We start from the raw sequence: 23,910 nt of genomic DNA, 5'->3' as shown, positions 1-23,910 counted from the left end.
AGGTTAGCAGGGATCCTGTGTAGCAATTATTTTGTCATATTGCTTTTACTTTGTGGAGGTATTTCAAACCTCCTTTTACCCAAACTTGTCCTTTCTTCAATCTCCCAGGCTCTGAAGTGGCCATTGTTAATATACAAACACCATTTAAAGTCTTTTTTTCTGATTAATGTAGCCACAGGCCTACTTCTTACAAGGTGTATCTCATGGGAAAAAAATTTCTTCTATAATCTTTAGAGAAAAAAATAATTTTTCCCTGTTACCAAAGTAACATATTGGGTTGATCCAGAAAATATACTTAAGTAAAAGGAGAAAGATTAGAATAATCTATAATCCCACTACTCAATTTTCATGGCCATTCTTCTAGACTCTTTCCATATGTCTATCTTTTCCCAGATATGAGATCATACAGTGCACGCTGCTTTATTCTCTTACAGTCTTCTACAACTTCGATTTCAATGACCTACCCTGTGGATGGACCTTGGTTTATTTAACCAGTGGGCTGTTGCCCACAGGTTACCAGACCTAAGAACCTACCTCTAGAAAGGGACTGGCTGTCACCTGGATGCACCCTAACAGCCCCCACAGTATGATGTTCTCTTGTCTCCTATTGGTCAGGGCATGAGTACATTTGTGATTAAATGAGGGATTGGTGGATTATGTCACATGAGGGAATCTTTGGGATTAGATGTTTCTGCTAATGGAGCAGAGGATACCAGCTGAGTGGCCAAACCCTGCTTGGAGCATCATCCCATGTCACTCTGGAGTGAGAATGCCATCATGGTGGAGGCTCTGGTGTGCTGCTCTGACCACCACCACCCCTGCAGTTTCTGGGCACTCATTCCCCTCGTTGCCAACAGGTCATAGATAAAATTCATTTCCAGAAACTCCTTAGCTAAAAGGACCCACCATGATCAAGGTCACGGCCCTTTCCCTGGGGTAGTTTTCATCCAACGATTGGATGATGAGGAGCTATAATTACCTGCCCTCTTACCCTCAGTTTGGGACAACTCTTCAGGGCTCTTCCAGTTCTAGAGCTCTGTGTGGCCTGTGCTGAGGCCTGTGTTGGGACTGTAGGGCTGCTCTGCTCTCTCTACCCAGCTCTGCTTTCCTCTTTTCACCCCCAAAGGTGCATCTCCCACCAGGACCTTCCAGTAACCTTCCTCCTTGCACATGGCCCGCTCAGTGTCTGCTTCCGGGGGAACCCAATCTGTGGCAGGCACTAAGTTTACATTTTTGGCCTGACAAAGAGTTTATGTGCATAGTGTGTCTTACAGAGAGACAATACAAGTTAAAAAATATCAGTTCTAATTGCAATACTTACAGGTTTCTCCACAATACTTACGTGGCTACATAGCTAGCCTTTCCAAGTGGAGTCAGATCCAGCCTGGAGCTCTCACTTGAGGAAGTCAACAAGAAGTGTTCTGTGTTTGCCATTTCCTAGGACTCTTACCCCATCATTTGGTTGTCCCAGGTCTGAGCCCGGTTGATGGGGAGGTGGATGGGTCCCTCCCAGGCAGGCCGTGCATCTCGGGGCGCCCCTCACCGTGTGCTGGCTGTGGACCATCCGTGCTCCCCTCGGTACTGATACGGGTCCACGGCCCCCTGTGTGGCCACACGTGCCCTTCTCTTTATGGAGGAGGAAAAAGACTTTTACAACCTATTTCCTCTCTTGAAATTTGAGGCTTTATTCCACAGTTTCCTTATTCACAACGAGGGGATTTTATCCCTTACGCAGCGACGCTGGCTCCTGGCCAGTCTGGAGCAGCCTCAGGAGAGTGCAGGGCCGTGGCCCAGCTGGCTGACTTCACGTTTCCCTGGAGAGGAAACAGCTGTCACCTTCTCCACTCAGGAAGCACAGGTGTAGAAGTGACCTCTGATTCCTATGCTGGGGGTCGGCGACTCAGTTTTTAGGAGGATTCCTACCTCTTTTTCCTGGTTTAGGTTCCAAGATGGGCCCCCTCCTCCCCTACATTACGTTGGGTTCAAAGCCACTGCCAACAGAAGGATCAAAGTACAGTTTAGCTACCGTTATGGGTTCAGTTGTGCGCCCCACCCCCCCATCCCCAAAGATATGTTGAAGAATTAACTCCAGTACCTCTGAGTGTGACTTTTTGGAAATAAGATCTTTGCAGATGTACCGAGTTCAGAGGAGGTCATCCCGGAGAAGGGTGGGCCCTTTATCCAATAGGGTTGGCATCCTTATAAGAGAAAGAGAGACCCAGAGACACAGACTCAGGAGAGGAGAACACCACGTGATGCCGAAGTGGACCCTAAGGTGCTGCAGCCGCAAGACTGGGAACCCTAAGGACCAGAGTAGGAGGAGGCCAGGAAGGATTCTCCTTTATGGGTCTCAGAGGAGCCTGGCTCAGCTGATACCTTCAGGTTAGACTTCTGGACTTCGACAGCATAAGACAATAAATACATTTCTGCTGTAATGTATTTCTGACATTCTGTCAGAATTCTGTATCCCCCTCATTTGTGGTACTTTGTTACCTTAAGGAAGTCAGTAATGGAACATCCCTAAGGAAATGAATACAGCCATTATTGCAAAACCTTTAACTAGATAGCTCTGGTTTTCTCTCTTGTGGTCCAGAGCTTGATCCAGGCACTACTCCAAAAGTAGCCCACTTATAACTGCTTAGAGAGGCCTCCTATTTAGATCTTCTGAGAGGGATTATTGCAGCTCTAATAGAGTTGAACACATGGGCATGGCTTAGGCACTGAGAGGTCCAATTCTAGCTTAGTGAGGCTGAAAGAAAAGCTAACAGGGTAGCTGGGTGACTGTGAAGTCACTGTTTGGATTTGGCTGGGGCCCGGGAGGGGCTTCCTTGTAGGACCCTATGTAGCTGTTTAGTAGAGCCTTTGGATTCTGAGAATGAAGCCCTGCAAAGGAATTTGAAGATGACCTGGTCTCATCGAGTGTCCTGTTTTATGTGGAGAAAACAAGATCTGGGGAGGTTAGGTGGCTTACCCAGGGGCCAGCTGATAAATAGTAGAGATGGGCCTGGAGTCCAAAGCACCCTGAGATACGGGCCAGTGTGCTTGTCCCAGCTCTGGACTCCCCTGTAAGCCTGTCAAAACATTGTGCAAGGTCATGAAGAAACTCTGAGGAAACTCTGCACTGACTTCTCGAAGCTACTAAGGTCAGCAGCATGGCCTTTGGGGACAGGTCTACCAATTTTTCCGAGCATCAAGTAACTTTTAAAGGCAGTGTTTCTTTTTTTTTTTTTTCCTTCAAAGATTTTATCCATTTATTCATGAGAGACACAGACAGAGGCAGAGACACAGGCAGAGGGAGAAGCAGGCTCCATGCCGGGAGCCCGACGTGGGACTCGATTCCAGGACTCCAGGATCACGCCCTGGGCCGAAGGCAGGCGCCGAACCGCTGAGCCACCCAGGGATCCCAGAAAAGTGACTTTAAAACTGAAGATGTAGGGATCCCTGGGTGGCGCAGCAGTTTGGCGCCTGCCTTTGGCCCAGGGCGCGATCCTGGGGACCTGGGATTGAATCCCACGTCGGGCTCCCGGTGCATGGAGCCTGCTTCTCCCTCTGCCTGTCTCTGCCTCTCTCTCTCTCTCTCTCTGTGTGTGTGACTATCATAAATAAATAAAAATTAAAAAAAAACTGAAGATGTAAATACCCTATTACCAGCTATTCTATTCCTGGAGATGTACTCTAGAAAACCTGTGTACAGGTGGCCTGGAAGACATGGATACAAATGATCACACCCACACTGGAAACACTGGAGACAATCCAAATGTTCATCAGCAAGAGAAATGAAGTACATTCATACAGTAGAATTCTCTCTGGTGGTGAAATGAATGAGCTAGAGCTGTACATGTATATATAAAAGAATCTTATAAATGGAACGTAGAATAAAAACTGCAGAAGAATATTTGTAATCTTACCATTTTTTAAAAAGTTCAAGAACAGAAAATAAACAATCATTTATAGGGACATATATACATATGGCATAAAACTAATATCTAGAGAAAGACAATAATAAGCCCCGAATTCAGGATAGTACTTAGCTCCGGGACAGGAAAGAGACAAAAAGGTGATCCAGAAGTATAATAGGGGATTTCGACTGTTTCAAAAATATCTTATTTCTTGGGATCCCTGGGTGGCGCAGCGGTTTGGCGCCTGCCTTTGGCCCAGGGCACGATCCTGGAGACCCGGGATCGAATCCCATGTCGGGCTCCCGGTGCATGGAGCCTGCTTCTCCCTCGGCCTATGTCTCTGCCCCTCTCTCTCTCTCTCTGTGTGTGACTATCATAAATAAATAAAAATTAAAAAAAAAAAAAAAAAACAAAACAAAAATATCTTATTTCTTAAGGTGGTTGGTGGGTAAACAGATGTTCACTATATTATGTCTTGGGGGCTTGTTTTTGCATACATTAAATGACACATAATTTAAAAATACCTAAAAAGGAAAAATTGAAGAAAACATGAGTGGGGTCTAGATATTGTGGACAGGGAAACAAAATTAAGTGCTCAACACGAATGTTGCTTTTGTTCAACTTTGTAGTAGTACTGGGAAGGGTAATGGAATACTTAAAACTTTGGTTACTATTCATAGAGAAAAGACAAATCAGTGACCAACTAGAATGAAGATGTTGGTTGGGGATGATCAAGATGGAACCATTTGTTTTCTAGACAGCCCGCGAGAAAGGAAAACCATGCTACATGTTAACTGCTGTGTTCATCAATTTAATAAGTCATATCAACTACTTGATTTAATGAGTTATTATAATAACTTACTTTCATAATGTGAATGTACCTACATGATTGAAATTGTAAAAGGCTATTTGTTGACCTAAGGAGATTCAAATGACGTTAATGACAATGTACATAACTCGAATTAAGCAATAATAGTTCTTTTTAAGACAGGCATCATGGGAATTAAAACACTAACTTCCTTAGAGTGATAAGTTAATACTAGTTTCTCACCTGGTTCCTCTTTAGGCAAAAATATGAATAATTAAGGTAAATTCTCAAAAGGGGGAAGAGGATAGATATAAAAAATGATTCTTAATCTCAAATGAACCTAAACATCTGTTTGAAAAGATGCGCTCCATGAGCACATAGAAAAACATGCAGCTAAATAGCAGTGCGAGACTGTGCCTAATTTCAGCAAACATCTGACTATCTGCGTGCCAGTCCTGTGCTGGGTGTGAGTATGGAGGTGAAACAGTGTCCTTCAAAGAGATCTGTGGGAGAAACAGACAGGCAAACAAACACTTTTAATATCACATGAGAAGTGCTGTCATAGCAGAGGGCATGGCCCAACCTGGGGAGGTCGGGGAAGCAATGATGAGGACTTCTGAAGGCAGATGGCAGCTGGGCTCCTCAAGTAGTGAGAACAGCATGAACAAAGACCTGAGGGGTGCCTGGGTGGCTCAGTGATTGAGCATCTGCCTTCGGCTCAGGTCGTGATCCTGGGGTCCTGGGATCGAGTCCTGCATCATGCTCCCTGTCTGCTTTTCCCTCTGCCTATGTCTCTGCCTCTCTCCCTGTATCTCTCATGAATAAATAAATAAAATCTTTTCTTAAAAAAAAGGAAGACCTGAGGTGAGCAAATATGCGCTTTCAGGGAACAGCAAGTACAGGGACTGGGAACAGCAGCATTTCAAGGCGGGCAGAAGCAGAGGAGAGTAGACAGGAGATACATGTAAATTTGCTTAAAACTCTAAGTTACTTCTCACTTCCTCATGACAATTTGTGTCCAAGCTGCTTTCGCTAAGAAATAAGCTTTCCAGTATATTTTATAGCCACTCCTCCCCCTGAGTCATAAGCAACCGAAAACACTGTCTTGGGAAAAGAACGTAAGCTCTGGAGTCAAGACCAGGGTTTGAGTAATGACTCAGCCAAGTGCTAGTATCCCAAAGAAACATTGAGTCTCAATGTCCTTATCTGTAAAATGATCGTTAGATTGACATGATTGTTATGAAGAGTAAACAAGTATATTAGTAAAAATGGCTAGAAGTACTGCACACATTGAGTATTAATGTGTACATAAGACTCATCTCTGACCTGAAAGGAGAAAGCCCAATGAGCTGAAGATTCTTAAAAGGTAACCACAAATTAGTCTAGAAAGTTGCTTGGAGAGAGAAGCAAACAAGAGAAAGAATCTAGACACTCCACCTCAGGGGAAAAAAAAGAAAGATTGATAAAATTAACCTTGATTTTCATCCGTTAGTTTGATAAACATCGAATTGTGCTACTATTAAATATTCTGCAATCATTTCAGTGTGGACAAGGAATTGGTTTCAAGTTGTTCCGTATGTTTTTCATTAGAGGTCTTCAAAAGCTTTCAGAGGTAAACACCGACTTAATATGTTTTAGCAAACTAAGCAATTTTGAAAGTTTTGGATGGGAAACTTAATCCAAGAAATTATTTCAGTAATAGGAACCAAAATTTACTGAGCCCTATTATGTTCTCTGTGCTTTCTATGTCCTATCTCTGATCCTCACGCAATGTTGTTAAGATTAACAGATAAGGGTGGGCTAAGAGGGTTTTACTAACTTGGCCAAGGTCACGCGTGTAGAAAGTGGCAGAGTGGGAATGGGAACCCACATTTGAGAGACTCCGAAATTCACAGCCATGTCTTGCTTTCGCTCTGAAGGAAGACCCCACAGAAAAGGGGCCCATGACCAAACCTGGGCAGTCCTAGAGGGCTTTCAGGAGGACATGATGCTTGAACAGAGTCCCAAAAGGAAGAATAGGAATCTTGAAGGCAGTTAGCGGAGTGGGTATGAAAGGACAGGAAACAGGGAAGCTGCAGGAAAGGCCAATAATAAAGGACTGATGACACTTTATGTCTTACAAAGTACTTCCACGTGCAAGTTCCCATTCTATTTCCAGGAAAGAATTTCCAACTTTCCCATCTAATAGATATAAACAAGTCATATTGGAGGTACAGTGATTTGCTCAAGGACACAGAAAAAGTAAATGTAGCACCAGAGCTCAAAGTTGGCTCTCCAGTTGTTGGATCCTGGGTTCACGCTCTAGTGCTGTGGCAGCTACAAACGAAAAAAATCTTCATTGCATATTTTCCATTATAACCTCATTTCTAACTTTATCATATCTTCCCTACCCTTATTGTTTCCTGTGTCAGTTACTTCACCTACTTCTCTTTCTTTCATTTTATCATCTTGTTGCACATATATGTGTAGGCTTGCTCATACTAATTTTCAGTGAACTAGGGCATAAACTGATAAAAACTTCAATGCCCACAAAAAAGAAATTGTGTTGATGTTTTATATTCCCATCTAGTTTTGGGCTTTAGGAAACCACACCTTTATCCAGTTGTGATGTTAAGGGATATAGAGTCTTGCAGATTGTTAACTTCATCGAATGCTCCAACAGAAACATGTCTGCGTGTTGCTAGTCTTCTTGATCATGATTTTCCATGACTCTATTTTTTTTTTCTGTAAAGGAGACATGGCCATACCCACCTGACTGGACATTCAGACTGGTTCTTCACTGGTTTTTCAAGGCTAGTGGATCATGAGGGTCCTGTAGGATTTCTCACTATGATAAGCTCTCCCACTGCAGCCTCTTCCACTGCCATCACATCTTGTCCATACCATTCTAGGGTTATGGGTATTGTACAAGTCAATTTGGGACCTCATTCAGGGTTCTTAACTCAGTTAATTGCATGTCTTTTCTGTTTTATCGGGCTCTAGCCTGTAAGTTCCCTGGGTCTTGGTTACGTAAATCATCTCAAATCCTGTTTTGGAACAAGGTATGGTATAAAAAAGAGAGTGAATGCACTTCCTGGGAGGATAAGTTCACAAATGGTACAGCACTTCTGTGCAAAATTAATGATTTCCTGCTTATGACAATTGTATATGTTAATCTATTAGGTGCTGATACAAACAATAAGGTGTGTAGTTTCAACCCAAGGCTTTGGAACAAAGGTTTCTTTTTCTTTTATCTAACCACCAGAGAGGATATGGATTCTCGAGAAATCTGAGGGAGCCCTGAGGGAGGCACTCTAGGGAAGCAGTTATAAGCACACAGTATAATGAGCCAGATGGATCCAGATTTGACTCCCAACCTTGCTTTTAATGGCTGTGAGCCTCTGGACAAGTTGTTTATCCTCTATGAGCCATAGCTTCTATATCTTTACCTTCTTTAGAAGGTTGTTTAGAGATTAAATAAGACGCAGTATATAGTGAGGGTTCAGTAAATGTTAAGATTATCATTGGGATAATTTCTTTGAAATAACAATTTTAAAACTTTGAATACAAAACGATGGTGGACCTTACATGGTCATAAGGCACAAATAATGAACGAAATGGAGTGATCAGAGTTTCCACGGAGGTCTTGTTTTTCACTTTTTCGCAGTGTGATTTCACTGGGAAGAAAATTAGGCCTCTAACTGTGGATACAGCCTGCAGCTATGGGCTTAAATGAATGAATGACTGGAGCATATTCTTGCCAAAGTAATTTAATTTCCCTGTATCTTTCTGTTCTGTAGAAAATTAACTCATGGAAAACTAGTGGTTTCGGAAAACCTTCTAGATAGAGACTGGGTTTCCAGTCATGCTTATGTTATTCTATGAACACGAAGAGCGCTGGCTGTATAATGACTCCCATCCCACGTCCTGCTTTTGGTAGCATTTACCCACTGATGAAATGTTTCTGTATTCCTGTCATGAAGCCCTTGAAAGAGCCATTGTCATTGAGGTCTAATCAGAAGTGAATGGGCACACTGACAGGACATAATGCTGGTGTGCTCTGCTTTAGAGAAGACCATTTGCCCACTAATTTGCAGATTGGTGTGAAGAATCAGAGGAAATGATTCAGTGAAAGACTCCAGGGACTCCTCTGCCTGGAGTTTGGCTTTGGTAGGAATGGTTACTGCTCCCTGGTTGCTTGATTCATGCTTGTCCCATAAAAAAAGAGCATATACTAACAGAGAACAGTGATCAATTAAGAATGAAAATATGAATTACTAACAAGGGGAAACATTCACTCTCCTTACCTGTAAGGATTTGGAAATAATGACACTCACTCCAAAGCAAGGATAGTGGAAAATACTTAATAGCAGCATGAGTTGCTTTAATAACTAACATTCTGGGTGTAAAGTGCAATACAAGCCACACACACACAATGTCTGACACACAACAGACTTCGCGAGTTATATTGAACCGAGTGAATTAAAAAGAGAAGGAAGGATGATATTAGCAGAAAGCTGGGGTGCGGGAAACTGGGTATGATTCCTAGTTTGAATGACACTAGACAGGTCTCTTAGCCTAAGCCTCAGTTTCTCATCTGGTAAACAAGCAATGTCCACCTCCCTGGTTTGCTGTGAGAAATTGAACAATGCAGTTTGAAAGCTATATGGTTAAAAGCACCTGACAGTCATAAGACCTGGATCGTAGAGCAGGCTCAGTTCAATATAATTCACTCAAATATTTACTGAGCACTTATTACTTGCCCGGCATTGTATTCCAGGTGCTGGAATTGGATAAAAGATTAATAAGACAGCTAGGTTTGTTCCTTGTATAGGGCAACTAGGATGGAGGCAGACCCAGATTTTGAATCCTTGCACTTTTATTTTACCTACATTCAGAAGAGGTCCCTCAGACTCCCTGAATGAGTTGTCCCAGTCCTTGCCCTCAAGAAACCCAGTCTATCAGGGGAGACAAACCCATAAACCAGAAATTCCAAAGCAGCAGGCTAAATGCAGCCATGGCGGTACATAAAGTGGGGGGTGGGGGGCTGTAGAGGGGGAGTTGGGTGAAGGGGATCTGGCTGAATTATGAAAAATAAACAGTAGTTCCTACAGAGAGAAAAAGCAGAGGAAGAGCATTTCAGATCCGGGAAGCATTACATGCAAAGAAAGCCAAATAAACAGGAAGTTGCTAGTCCCAGGTTCTGCCATTAACTGACTTTATTTAACTTTTATGGAATTTCCTCAAGTCTCTCTGGGCTTCCAGTTTTCTCGTACTAGAAAATGAAGGTTGTTGAGCGGAGGGTGATGTGTGGAATGATGAGGAAACAGGTTTTCTGTAAGGCTCTTAAAAAAAAAAAAAAAAAAGAGTTTGAAGATTTTATTCATGAGAGAGGCAGAGACCCAGGCAGAGGGAGAAGCAGGCTCCTCGCAGGAGGCCCGAGGGGAGCCTCGATCCCAGGACCCCGGGATCACAACCTGCGCGGAGGGCAGGCGCTCAGCCACCGGGGCCCCGCTGCCCTGGAAGGGGCTTCCTACCTGGTCCCTTCCTGCCGAGCAGAGAGAAAAGGGGTAACCTTGGGAGTAATAAGTGTTATTTTTACGGTATGAGCAGAGGCCCCACCTTTTATGACCCAACATGACAGGCTGCGTTCGTCCAGCAGTTTTGCCCTGTCCCCCGCCCCAGTGCTGCGGGCGCTGAGCGCGCCGGGGACGAGGGGCCGCCGTCGAGCAGGGGGAGGCGCTCCGGAAGGTCCAGGGCCTGAGCTCCCCGCCACAGGGAACTTCCCCGCTCCCAGAGCCGCCAGCTGCCCCCGGGCAGGGCCACGCTTCCCAGGCCGGTGTACGCGGCGCCCCCCGCGGAGCGGACGCGGCCCGGGGGCCACGGGGGGTCGCAGCGGGCGCCCGCGGCGGGGCCCGGGCAGCGGGCAGGGCGGGCTCGGAGGCGGGCGGTGGAGCGCCCGCGGGGGCTGGGCCCCGGGCCGGCTGGGCGGGACTCGGCCGCCGCTATAAGACGGGGCGCCCCTGTCCCCGCCCGCGGGCTGAAGCTGGCGCGCCCGCCCGGACCGGAGGCGCCGGCCTGCGCTGGCAACTCGCGCCCCGGGGCGGCCGCAGAAGACGGGAAGGTCTGACTGCGAGTCCTCCGGGTGCCTGGTACCGGTGACTGGAAGGCGGGCAGGCCCGGGGGAGGGAGAGTCGGCCCGGGTGCCCGTCCGTGCCCTCCGACGGCCCGGGGCGCTGCCGCCACTCCCCGGGGCCCGGGCGCCCACCCTCACCGACTTCTCTCCCCCGCAGGAGCGCGCCCCGCCACGCGCGTCCCCGCAGCCTCCGACCATGCGGCTCCTCGGCAGACTCCGCCCCGCCCCCGCGGAGCCCGCCTGCTCCCACGTGCTCACCCCCGCGCGCATCCCCGAGTTCTGCATCCCGCCGCGGCTGCTCCCGCCCTGCGCGCCCGAGTCTCCGCCTCCCGCCGCCGCCCTGCCCCGGCGCTGCGCCGCGGAGCCCGACCTGTGGCCGCGGGGAGCCGACGCTGCGGCCGGACACACGGACTGGGACCCGCGCTCGCAGGCCGCGCTCTCGCTGCCGCACCTGCCCCGCGGCCGCACCGCCTACGGCTTCTGCGCGCTGCTCGAGAGTCCGCACACGCGCCGCAAGGAGTCGCTCTTCCTCGGCGGCCCCGGCGCCGCCCCGCCCCCGCCCCCGGGCGCAGCCCCGGCCGCCGCCGCCGCCCCCGCGCTCCCCGCCCGCCCCCGCCCCCGCCCCCGCCCGGCGCCGCGCGCGCCCGCCCCGCCGGCCCGCGCCCGCCGCCTCCTGCGCGCCCCCGAAGGGCTGCTGAGCCGCGCGCTGCGAGCCCGGGGGAGCCGCGGCCTGGCCCGCGCCCGCTCCGCGTGCGGCGGGGACCGGGACGAGCCGCCCTCCCGGGCCGGGGCCCCCTCCGCCTCCGCCTCCCCGTCCCCGTCCCCGTCCCCGCCGCCCTCCCCGCCGCCGCCGCCTGGCCCCGACCCGCGGCCCGAGCGCCTGGAGGCCGAGGGCACCGTGGCCCTGGGCCGCGCCGGGGGCGCCCTGCGCCTGGCCGCCGAGTACAGTCGGGCCAGCGGGCGGCTCCGCGTGCGGCTGCTCGGCGCCGAGGGCCGGGCCGCGGGGGCCGGGGGGGCCGGGGGGGCCGCGGGGGCCGCCGAGCCCCGCGCCGTCGGCTGCCGCGTGAGCTTCGTGCTGCGGCCGCCGGGCCAGACGCGCCCGCGGCGCAGCGCCGTGGTCCGGCCGAGCCGCGCGGCCGCCTCGGAGCAGGACGTGTGGCTGGACGGGCTGTCGGAGGAGCAGCTGCGCCGCCTGGCCGTGCGCGTCCAGGCCGAGGAGCGGGGCCGCCTGCGGGGCCAGGGCGAGCTGCTGCTGGGCGCCCTGCTGCTCCCCGCGGGGCCCGGCCTCCGACCGCCGCCGCGCGCCTAATAACTGCCTTTACTCGTTTTTCTATTTGAAAGCATTGTTTTCTGTTGGAAGCATTTTTCCATTGCTTTATTGACATCTCAGCCTTCAGGTGTCTGTTTTTGTCGTTGTCTGTTGGTAGTGAAGGAAAAGAAGTTCTTCTCTGTTCACAGAATCCAATCCATGTTTGGATTTTTCCAGACCATGTTTACATTCAAAGGCAAAAAAGTATCGGCTTGTGGCTGGAAGGGAGCAAAAGACATTCTGTCGTAAGGATACCTTGGTAGGAAAAGAATTTCTTTCTCATTAAGAAAACCGGTTTCTTTTGAAAGTGAAATCTTAAAAAACAAAAAAATGCTAAGGAAAAGAAAAAGGAAGCAAAGGATCTTTCAAAGGATGGTCATGGGGGGAGTAGATATTCCTAGCATCCCCGTCTTCCTTCTCCAGAAGGGGCCCTGGGAAAATCTTGCTGTTTGAGAAATCTTTTCTGCCTCTGTAAACGTTTGATAATTTTGTGGCATTATCTCCACCTATTTATGTATTTAAGTTACATAGTAATTAATGCCTCTGTGATAGGGTTTCCTAGATGAATTGAAATGTAAACCATCAACTTTTTGAGCACTGGATTTAAAGAAAGGGTTTCTTAATCCAATTTATTTTCATTTGTCGATTCAACAAATAGACCTGAGTCCACTGGTAAATGATTGTATCCCGGAGGGTTTGCCCTCCACTGTAGGCCTCTTTGGTGTGGTGGAAAGCACAATGAGGGGCTGGAGGGGGATATAGATTCCAGTCTTTCTTTGGTCACTTGCCAGTTGTGTCAACTGGGGCAGATTGGTTCACGTCCCTGAACCCCATTTTACAGCAGTGAAATGGGGCTGTTATACTGACTTCACAGGATTTTGTAAAAATACAATTTAATATCCAAACGACCCTTAAAACATGTGAAATGTGTTAAGCATACCTGAAAAGACTTGAACTGTACTGGTGAATACATAATGTTGCAGAAAATGATCTCCTGTACTTATTTTTTTTTTTCTTTCCAATTGTTTCTCCCTGGTCCTGGAGTGGAGCCTAGCAGTATGGATAGCTACCTGATATGGAAGATTTATGGGAGCCAGGAGTGGGAATATAGAACCCTTCAGGATTCCTGTGGTAAACATCCCTATAAGCAATAGTTTGTGCTCATTCTGCATCAAAAAGCCCACCAGCACTGATACCAAAATGAGGTTCTAGCTATGAATTTGGTCAGAATAAGCCAACAAAAAACCCTGGATTTTACATGATTGCAAAGTGGAAAAATGATCCCTTAGAAATCATTTAATCAAATGACTTCTGAAATTGAGAAAATAGCGCAGTGGTGGTGACATGCCTAAAGTCGAATAGCTAGGGACTGGCTAAGCTCAGGTAAGAACCAAATTGCCCTGACTTCTCCAGAGGACTGACCTCCCTTTGGTTCCCTCATCTTATTCATTCATTCATTCATTCATTCATTCCTCATTCAACAATGATTTGTTGAACCCTGTCTCTGTGACAGGCATAGTACTAAGCCCAGGGGATGCAGCTATGAAAAAGATGGACAAGATTACTATTCTCGCAGGACTTAGTTTTAATGGGGGTAGCCAAACAATAGCCAAGTTTGGTTATTACAGATTGTGGTGACCATCATGAACACAATAAACTACAGAGGGTAAGAGACAAGTGGCAGATGGGATTCTCTCAGAGAGAGAGAGTGGGCAGGGAAGGTCTCCCTAAGACTGGAGGAAGGAATCATACCCAAGAGAAACTTAATCTATACAAATAACTACTTAATGTGTCCAAATGACCCCCCTAATGCATCAAACCAGAATTCTTGATTTTTCTCCTCTCAAATCTCCTTTCCCCCTGGTCTTCCTTATTTCAATAAATGGCAATGTCATTCTTCCTTTTTTGCAAGCCAAGAACCTGGAATCATCCTTAGCTTCTCTCTCACACATTCCATTTTTCTTAGGTATAAATGTCTCCTCCTTAGAGTATCCTCCCCTGCCCATCCTATCTTTAAAAACATCACTGTTGCTGTTACTGCTTTATTCCTCATAGCACTTATCACTACCTGGCATTATATTATACCCTTATTTTGTGTTGTTTGTTTACTTCTCCTCCACCAAAAAGTATGCTTTCTAACGCAGGAACTTTGTTGATTCATTGCTTTATTTTCAGGGCATAGAGCAGAGTCTGGCATCTGGTAGATTCTCAATACAATTGATTGAATGTTGAATAAATATAGAAAGAGATGGAATAAACATAGAAAAGTAGAGGACCTAGGACCAGGCCTTGAAACAAGTCAACATTTAGAAATTCAATACAGGAGGAACGTCAGTGTAGGAGAAAGAGAAGCAGCAGCCAACGAGACAGGGAAAGACCAGGGGACTGTGGAGTCATGGAAGCTAAGAAAGTATTCCAAGCAGGCGATGTCCACCCCACTGAAATCCTGCAAGGAAGTAAAGAAAAATGAGAACCGAGAAATGCTCACTGGCACTGGCAAGATGAATGAAGGTCAGAAGTGAAGTTGATAACAGTCCTATGAGAGTAGTCATAACAGGAGCTGGACTGGAAGGGGTGAAACTGTGAATGGAAGGTGAGAAAATATACCTGGGAAGTTTTAGAAAAGGGGGAGGGGCTATAGGTAGAAGAAAATATAGAATCAAAGATTTATTTTCTTTTAATATGAAAGAATCCAACACATGTTTGAAATATCCCAAATAGAAGGAGATGTTGATAGTGACAAGAAAGAAAACCAGAAATAAAACTGTAGGAACAGAGTCTCTGGAAAATAAGAGAGGATCCAGAACATATGTGGGTAGAAGCAGTGATCAAGAATTCATGTTTCTGATCCATACCTTGTTCCAATCTCTATTCTCCCATCCATAGCATCATTCCATCCTGAGGAAGGTCATACTCGTACTGTTAGGATATTGGCCAGGAACAGCTGGGATCCTGATCTCAGGGTCATGGGATCAAGCGCTGCTCCAACTGGGTGCCAAGGGTGAAGCCTGTTTAAATTTCTCTTTCACTCTCCATCTGCCCCTTCCCCCATCTCAAATAAATAAATACATCTTTAAAGAAAAAAAAAAAGGGAAGGAAGGAAGGAAGGAAGGAAGGAAAGGAAGGAAGGAAGGAAGGAAGGAAGGAAGGAAGGAAGGAAGGAAGGAAGGAAGGAAGGAAGGAAGGAAGGAAGGAAAGGAAGGAAGGAAGGAAGGAAGGAAGGAAGGAAGGAAGGAAGGAAGGAAGGAAGGGCTGGCTGCAGTACTAGAAAGAGCAGAAAGTTTGACGCCAAAAAGAGCTAGCTTCAAATCTAGGCTCTGCAACTAGGTAGTTGTATGATCTTGGGGCAAATGCTTAACTTCTTTGTATCAGTTTTGTTTGTCCTTTCGAAAATATTGGGTGTGAAGATGACCAGGGTTAAAAGATAATTGCATTTAGTTATAGCGAGATTCATATTAACAGGGGTAGGCACTCTTTAGATATCATTTGAACATCCCCTCTTTCGTTCATGCAAATGAGTATAATTTTGCGGGATGGCCTTGTACACATCCACGGGTTCAGTCTTAAGGCTGTACAAAGGGCAGTCTACTGGGAACATAGCTGGGTGACTGCACTAATTGACACAAACACAAAGAATTACATCTTTCCATTCCACTGGTTGTGTATTTCAGGCTCCATCTGTCATGTTCCAGAAGGAGGAACAACAGCTCAGCTGATGTGTGCTAACATCCAAACATTACTACCAGGGGTTTTTCATCCTTTGAATAGCAAGGCTTTGATAAGATATCCTTATGTGACCAGACACTGGTATTTATCCTAACATGGAAAATCCATGTTTTATTTTCTTTGGCAAAAAGAACAGTGTTTATTTTCCAGATTGGCAACAGTTCCTGATTTTAAAAAGAACCAGTGTCTCCTTGTCCCTAGCACCAGGAGATGGTGCCTGATTTGTCTAAATTGTCCAAGTGGTGCTCTGGAGCTTCATTTATTTCTCCTCCTGGTCACCTAGACCAGAGCCACCATATCGTCCTCCTTTGCTCAATCTGCTCCATACTGCTCTCTTCACCATTATCACATTTTTAAAGAGTTTTAAATAATGGAAGGGATATAGAACAGTTGCCAAAGCAGTACAAAGAATTCCCATAAGTCTCTCAACCATATTCTCTAAATATTTATTTTATTATCATTCTATCTATCTATCATCTATCTATCTATCATCTATCTATCTATCATCTTCTTTTCCTGAAATATTTGGGAATGAGTTGCTGACATGTGCCCTTTTATCCTCAAATATTTGTGTATTTCCTAAAAATAAAGCTCTTCCCTTATAAAAATCAGGGAATTAATGTTGATTCAATAGTATCAGACAATGTACAGACACTATTCAAATTTTTCTAATTAGCCAATAATGTTTGGGTGTATCTTTAAGAAGAAAATCCAGGATTTTCTTCCTGGATCACAAGTTGCATTCAATTGGCATGTCTCTTCAATCTTCTTTAATCTCAGGCTTTCATGATCTTGACATTTTCTATAAGGTCTTAAGTTTATTTGTCTGATACTCCCTTGTGATCAGATGTAGGCTATGCTGTTCGGGCAGAAATGGCACAGAAGCTATACATCTTCTCAATGCACCATATCAGAGGCACGCTATATCAATTTGTCTTATTACTAGTGACATTAACCAGACTTCTTTACTGTAAAGATTATTATTTTCCTCTTCATATTTAATAAATCTCTCATGAGAGATATTGTGAGACTCTGTAAATAGCCTATCTCTCATCGTCCTTTTACTTCCCAGATTTAAGCATTCATCAGTGATTCTTGACTGAAACATTTATTACTACAGAGATTGCCAAATGGTAATTTTAGAATTTCATCTTTTTAAAAAAATATTTGTTAGTTGAAATTTTAACTTTGCTTATTTATTTATTTATTTATTTATTTATTTATTTATTTATTTATTTATATCTGTATGGACTCATGCGTTTTTAAATTTATTCTATGGGTTATAACCCATTGCAATTATTTATTTTGGTTCCACATTTGACCTGTGGGAGCTGCTTCAAGCCGGCTCTTGTGTCCTTGTTATATCTTCATAAAACACTTATTTTCTGGATCTAAAATTTATTCCAGGTTCATCTTACACTTCTGATACCCCAATCCTGGAATCAATTTCTCAAGGCATTTTTGATTTCTTATATTGATTGATGGTACTTAGAAACCAAGATCTGAGTGCTAAGTACATCTATGGCTACTGGGGTGTCATTGCTTCTAAGCTCTAAAATGTACACACACACACACTCTCCTATCTATATTTGCACATTTTTTTTAAAAAAGATTTTATTTATTTATTTGACAGAGAGAGCACAAGCAGAGGGAGTGGCAGACAGAGAGGGAGAAGGAGAAGCAGGCTCCCTGCTGAGCAGGGAGCACAATGTGGGACTCAATCCCAGGACCCTGGGACTCAATCCCAGGACCCTTCAGCTCATGACTTGAGTTGAAGGCAGACACTTGACCAACTGAGCCACCCAGGTGACCCTGCACATCTATCTTAAGAAGAAGAAGAAGAAGGAGGAGGAGGAGGAGGAGGAGGAGGAGGAGGAGGGAGAAGAAAGAATTTAAACTGAACCATCATCTAATTTAATTTCTTAATACTCTGCTTTCACCATAAACAAAATCCTCCCACATCTATACCATACTCAAAATTGTTAGTATTAAGATTTAAGATGCACTGTAGTCTATACCAAACCCAGGTCCTCCAGCCTTACCCTCCTGAATGTCCTTCCCTGCTATTCCTCTGCCATGAAGAGAGTATCTGCTTTCTGTGCGATGACTATGTCTCTATGTTATCCTGAACAGATTTGTACTGTTAGAATTATTCATTGTGAGCATAAATTAAAACTAAGATATTAGTAACAAGACATCAAGCTTGCTAAATGCCTAAAAGAAAGGATTAATCAATTTAAGTATTTGACATAAAAATTTATACACAAGAACTGACAGCTGGGGAGTACAGGTGATCACATAAGGAGTTTTATTCTGATTGGAAAAGACTGGTCTTGAAGAAAACATACTAGAAAAACGTGGAGTTTGTGAAGCTTTGCTAGAGCTGTAATCCCTCTGCTGCGGCCTTAGCATTTGAAAGGGCTGTAAGTCACACTTGGCTCTTGGAGAAGTATGACAATGATACCCAGCATCCAACTTTGGACTCCCAGTCACCCACTTGTCCACATTAAGCCCCCTCAGGTGGTGAGAGAGAGAAAGAGAGTCTCTCCCAATCTTCATCTTCTCCCACATCCCCTGAGGGTTGTATTTCCTGCTCTCCTATAAATGGATCTAGGAAAGAAGGGCCAGGGACAGATAGAAAGAAGAGAGAAAATATTAAAAGAGAAGCTGAGGCATTTTATGAATTTTAGGAGTTTATTTGAGCAAAAATCCATTCCAATCGGACAGCACCAAATTGGAAGCAACCAGAAGCAAGAGGGATGACTTCTATGGAGAAGGTGCAGAAACAAAGAAAGGACATTATTTGACTGGCTATAGTGTCAAGCCTAGTTGGCTGTTTGTGATTGCTTGTCTTTATGTTTCGGTTTTATAGCCTTGAGGCTTAGATTTGGGCTTGTTTATGTAGGCCACCAGGACATTAGAGTCACTGCAGTCTAGTGGCTTTCTTGTTTAATTTAATGAGAGAGAGAGAGAGAGAGAGAGAGAAAGAGAAGGAAAGCAATAGAAATAGATGTTATTTTTTTTTTTAAATGTGATTTAACCTTTTGTGATACAGCAATTTAAAAATTCGGATTCAAGGACACCTGGGTGGCTCAGTGGTTGAGTGTCTACCTTTGGCTTAGGCGGTGATCCTGGGGTCCTGGGATTAAGTCCAGCATTGGGCTCCCTGCAGGGAGCCTGCTTCTTCTGCCTGTGTCTCTGCCTCTCTCTCTCTCATTCTGTGTTTCTCATGAACTGGTAAAGTCTTTTAAAAAAAAATCACTTAAGAATAAAAACATTATTTTCAAAATGTTTTCTCTCCAGCAGGAGTTTCTTCTCTAGGAAGGCAGTTACTTCTTCGCTCACTGGCCAACTTCTTGTCAGTTCATTAAATTTTTTAGTGTTTTTAATCACGTCCGGTGGTCTACAAAGAACTCAGACCACGAATATGAAAAGTATCAGATTGACTATGTTCTTACTCTTGATCATGTTTACAATATAGCATTTTACTGATCTGACATTTCTTTGCATAAATATTTCAAAATTCACTATCCATTTTGTGGTGGTTATCTTTGTCAAAATTTAATAATATAAAATGTCAATCAATGAAACCAAGCACCAGCAAGTGCCGTTGACATACTATGCTGAAAGCAAAGGGCTGAGGAACCCTCCTTTTTCCTGAGAATCTTTTACCATCTGGACCAACAAAGGGCACTGTGACAGTGCTCATTGTTAATATTGAGAAAACTTAATTTCTTGCTTTTAAGATAAAAATATAAACAAATGTATTGATATCTTTTTTCCACACCGCAATGGATTATCTTGCATGTAACACATTCTGAAGACAAATATTCTAGGCTTTTAGTTGTTAAGGAGACCAAGTATCTTATTTGGAAGATAAACCTATTTATTAACTGAAAGAAATTAATTTGGTCCTTAATAGAGAAATCGAAGAATTTGAGATCAGAACAGATGATTTCACTGAGAATGAGCAATACTCTACGTAAATGCTGGCCCTTTTTGAGGTGAGTAAATACAGTAAATGGTTGAATCCTTGTACCTGTACCTTGTCTGACAATTGGTTTCTGACCATTCTCTTTCAACTGACTCTCTGAATCTTTATTCAAATCAGTAATGGTATTTATTGGTTGTCATCACCTGGTACTCATTGTTCTGTGTGTCTGATTTCTTATGTGGAATCACTCTTCCCATTCGCTCAGTCCTTATGTTTCAGACAGTGTTGATTCCATATCAAGTTTCAGGGGTGGGTCTAAGACAAGCCTGGCCAATAAGAGTATTTCATACATTCGGTCACAGTGATTAATTAGTATCAGATACAAATGCCACCTAATTTGGCCCACTGAGATTCAGACTTGGGAGTTGCTTTTAAATTTTTGAGACGGAGACAAAGTATTTTCTGCTGAATTTGCTCCTGACAGGACAGGTCTGGAGCTCTCAGGAACGACCTTGCCAATCATAGAACCCAAGGATAAAGCCAACATGAAGAAGAGCATAGCGATAAATGAAGAATCAGTGTTCCAGTGACATCACTTGCATTCAGAAACAAGATAAGAGCTAACTGTGACTGTAGCCAGCTTACCCCAAAACTTTTAAAATTTTAAAAAAGATTTTATTTATTTATTTATTTATTTATTTATTTATTTATTTATTTATTTATTTATTTTTAAATTTATGAGAGAAAGAGAGAGCACAAGCAGTGGGGAGGGGTTGAGAGAGAAGCAGACTCTCCACCCAGCAGGGAGCCTGATGTGGGGCTCCATCCCAGGACTCCAAGATCATGACCTGAGCGAAAGGCACTTAACCCACTGAACCATCCAGGTGCCCCTCATTTTTTTCTTTATTCACAATGTATTTTATTTTTATTTTTATTTTAATAATAAATTTATTTTTTATTGGTGTTCAATTTGCCAACATACAGAATAATACCCAGTGCTCATCCCGTCAAGTGACCCCTCAGTGCCCGCCACCCAGTCACCCACACCCCCTGCCCTCCTCCCCTTCCACCACCCCTAGTTCGTTTCCCAGAGTTAGGAGTCTTCATGTTCTGTCTCCCTTTCTGATATTTCCCACACATTTCTTCTCCCTTCCCCTCTATTCCCTTTCACTATTATTTATATTCCCCAAATGAATGAGACCATATAATGTTTGTCCTTCTATTTAAAGTCGAGTTTGTGGTTTACAGAACTAAAAACACTCCATTTGATTTTACAGAGATCTGTCTTAGAACCTAAAAAAAATTTTCCTTGGCCAAAGTACTTCATCTGCGTAAGCCTCAGCTCTATGTTGCAGTTATTCTAAAGATGAAAGGAGATGCAGGTCCGTGTATAATAGCCTGGGAACTATGGTGGGGCAGCTGGGAGGACTGGGGGCTGTCAGGGGCCTGCCCTCATGCAGGGAAACAGGTGAGAGAAAGGGTGAGAGGCAGGCCAACTTGGAGATGTGGATTTGTGGACGTTCATAATAGAAATGAGGGTGATGTAGATGACCAACACATATGGTGTCTCTGCCTCTCTCTCTCGTTCTCTCTCTGTGTCTCTCATGGATAAATAAATAAAATCTTTTAAAAAAAATACAGATCGTGCAGGGTAGTCCTTAAGAGCAGGGATTTTGGAATTTGATTGTCTTTCTTCTAGCACTTAGGTATGGTGACTCAGAGATTTACTTTTTCCCCTCTGTGCCCGGGTTTTCTCATTTTCCTTTTTTTAAGATTTTATTAATTTATTTATTCATGAGAGACACAGGGAGAGAGAGGGGCAGAGACACAGGCAGATGCAGAAGCAGGCTCCACGCAGGGAGCCCAACGTGGGACTCGATCGTGGGTCTCCAAGATCATGCCCTGGGCGGAAGGCGGTGCTAAACCGCTGAGCCACCCGGGCTGCCCGGTTTTCTCATTTTGAAACAGATGTAGCATCCTCTACTTTGGAGAGTTCTCGTGGGGATTAAGTCAGTTAATGGGTAGTAAAGTGCTAGCCTATTCCTAGTCTCGATGCAGACACACCAAGCACCTGGTCCAGTTGCTCCCATTCCACTGGGACTGAGGTGAAAACACCTGGGCACCCCAAACCAGCGCAGGGCCTCATTCCTAGCTGGAAGTCTCAATGGCCAGCTCTTCCGGCTGACTTTGCCCGAGGTGGACTTCTGTTTCAGTGTCTGACGTTTTCAAGATGTTGATCCCACAGCCCCAGCCCCTGACTCGGGTAACTCGGGGTCTGCCCTGCCTGACCCTGGCCCGCTGCAGAGATGCTGAGGCGAATTCTGCACACCTGTCAGGTAGGTCCCTGTCCTTGGAGTGATCAATGGTGCCGGAGACTGCAGGTCTCACTCCTGCGATCGAATGTTCCTGTCTTTGGGAGGATGAAATGTGAGGAGAGAAGCTCTGTGGGGCCCCCCCCCCTGTTGGCACCAGCAGGTCAGCAGGAGGCTGGGAGAAGGCGGGTAGTTGCTGGAGAAAACCGCTGAGCCAGGTGAGGGACAGTTTTAGAGACAAGAGCCCACCTGCCCCGGTTGGCGCCCTGGGCTGCACCCCTCCACAAGGGGAGAGGACTCCGTGATGGGGGAGTCTCGTTGCTCGCTGGCCTCTCAGGTAGGAAGGCTTGGACCCTGTCGTACGTGATGAAGGCCAAAGCTCTTGCCTCTACAAGTGAAGTCCTCTAGGACGAGGAGGGCAGAGGCCCAGGCTCTCAGACTCTGCACAGAACCAGCGTTGGCTTCAGAGGGTCAGCCTTGGAGCGCACCTTCCTCCCTGCTGCCAGGTAGGAGGCCTGTGTGGAGGCCTTGCGTGAAGGCCCGGCTTAGGAAGGACTTCTCAGTGGGCCAAGCTGGTGGCTGTGGTTCCCACCCAGAGCCGCGGGGGAGCAAAGGAAGGCGAGGGGGCCCGTGAGCTGGGAGCACTGGCCAAGCAGTGGGGGTGCATGTAGACAGGGGAATGGACAGGGCAGGGCTGAGCAGCAGAATGAAGGAGCCCTGGACCTGCTTGCTCTCATGCACGGCCCAGCTGTAACTGGCGTGAGGATGAGAATAGGAAGGAGAAGAAAGTGTGATTCCGGTTGGAAGACCTGGACTCTGCTAAAATGGTCCATTATTGGTGCTGCTTCTGGAGGTTTGATCTGGCTGTTGGCGGGTGCTGCAGTTTTTAGAAGTATTATTATTTCTCAACTCATTGTGAGTGCAAAGCATCGTCCTGGATGCTTTAAATTTTTTTTAAAAGATTTATTTATTTATGATAGAGAGAGAGAGAGGCAGAGACACAGGTAGAGGGAGAAGCAGGCTCCATGCCAGGAGCCCGATGTGGGACTCGATCCCGGGACTCCAGGATTGCGCCCTGGGCCAAAGGCAGGCGCTAAACTGCTGAGCCACCCAGGGATCCCCTGGATGCTTTAAATTTAAGAATATTTCATTCCCATGGGTTTGAACCCAGGCAAGTTAGCATAAGAGGTCAAACTCTTCACACTAGATCTTCTCTGTGGAAGACTCCAGTCTGGAGGGCTGGGGTGCAGGCTGCAGGCAGGGAGGGATGGCCTGGGAGGTGAGGGACATGGAGATGGTGAAGGAGAGAGGCTTTGAAGACAAACTCCACCTGTCTCACTTTTTTTTTTTTTTTATCTCTAGCACTAGCCTGAAAGTATAAATCCTGCACAAATCATGTATTAGAAAGAATGTCTTTATGCAGTTTACCCTGAGGTATTAGTGCTGTAAGCACACCAGGAATCAAGTCTATGCCCACCTTCCAGAAACTTTTCCTGGAGAGAGTTTCCTAAGCACACTTAAAAAAGTAGGGACGCCTGGGTGGCTCAGCGGTTGAGGGTCTGCCTTTGGCGCAGGGCGTGATCCCGGTCCTGGGATTGAGTCCTGCATCCTGCTCCCAGCAGCGAGCCTGCTTCTCCCTCTGCCTGTGTCTCTGCCTCTCTCTTTGTCTCTCATGAATAAATAAAATCTTAAAAAAAAAAAAAAGTAGATACATTCTTTGAAAAGGGACAAATAAAAATAATGGGTCAAACAGGCAGAAGCAGAGGATAAAACACTTTAAGAGCTGTGAATGGAACAGCTGATGTGA

General features: G+C 45.6%; 1 protein-coding gene and 1 long non-coding RNA gene across 4 annotated transcripts in view; one reads left to right on the top strand and one right to left on the bottom strand.

The window, feature by feature from the left end:
* Positions 1-23,910, top strand: part of LOC140623045 (C2 calcium-dependent domain-containing protein 4A-like) — a 66,276-nt gene that overhangs the window by 14,429 nt on the left and 27,937 nt on the right. Inside the window, exons 1-4 of one of the 3 annotated variants that reach the window (XM_072808967.1) lie at positions 10,737-12,390; positions 13,176-13,262; positions 19,780-19,861; positions 20,276-20,760. In XM_072808967.1, coding sequence (XP_072665068.1) covers positions 11,019-12,131 — 1,113 coding nt within the window. In that variant the 5' untranslated portion in view covers positions 10,737-11,018 and the 3' untranslated portion in view covers positions 12,132-12,390; positions 13,176-13,262; positions 19,780-19,861; positions 20,276-20,760. Of the gene's footprint in view, positions 1-10,721; positions 13,122-13,175; positions 13,263-19,779; positions 19,862-20,275; positions 21,174-23,910 lie in introns of those variants that run through there. The other 2 variants (XR_012022723.1, XM_072808968.1) reach the window with 2 other exon arrangements.
* On the bottom strand, positions 1,041-11,125 carry LOC140623047 (uncharacterized). The gene is made up of 3 exons (XR_012022724.1): positions 10,961-11,125; positions 1,924-2,198; positions 1,041-1,814 (listed from the first exon to the last, which is right to left on the bottom strand). It is a non-coding gene; the product is annotated as an uncharacterized lncRNA (long non-coding RNA).

Source organism: Canis lupus, chromosome 32, assembly GCF_048164855.1.
Source record: "Canis lupus baileyi chromosome 32, mCanLup2.hap1, whole genome shotgun sequence".
NCBI classification, from domain to species: domain Eukaryota; kingdom Metazoa; phylum Chordata; class Mammalia; order Carnivora; family Canidae; genus Canis; species Canis lupus.
Note: the sequence above shows the minus strand (reverse complement) of the source record. Positions and strands in the feature narration are given on the sequence as shown.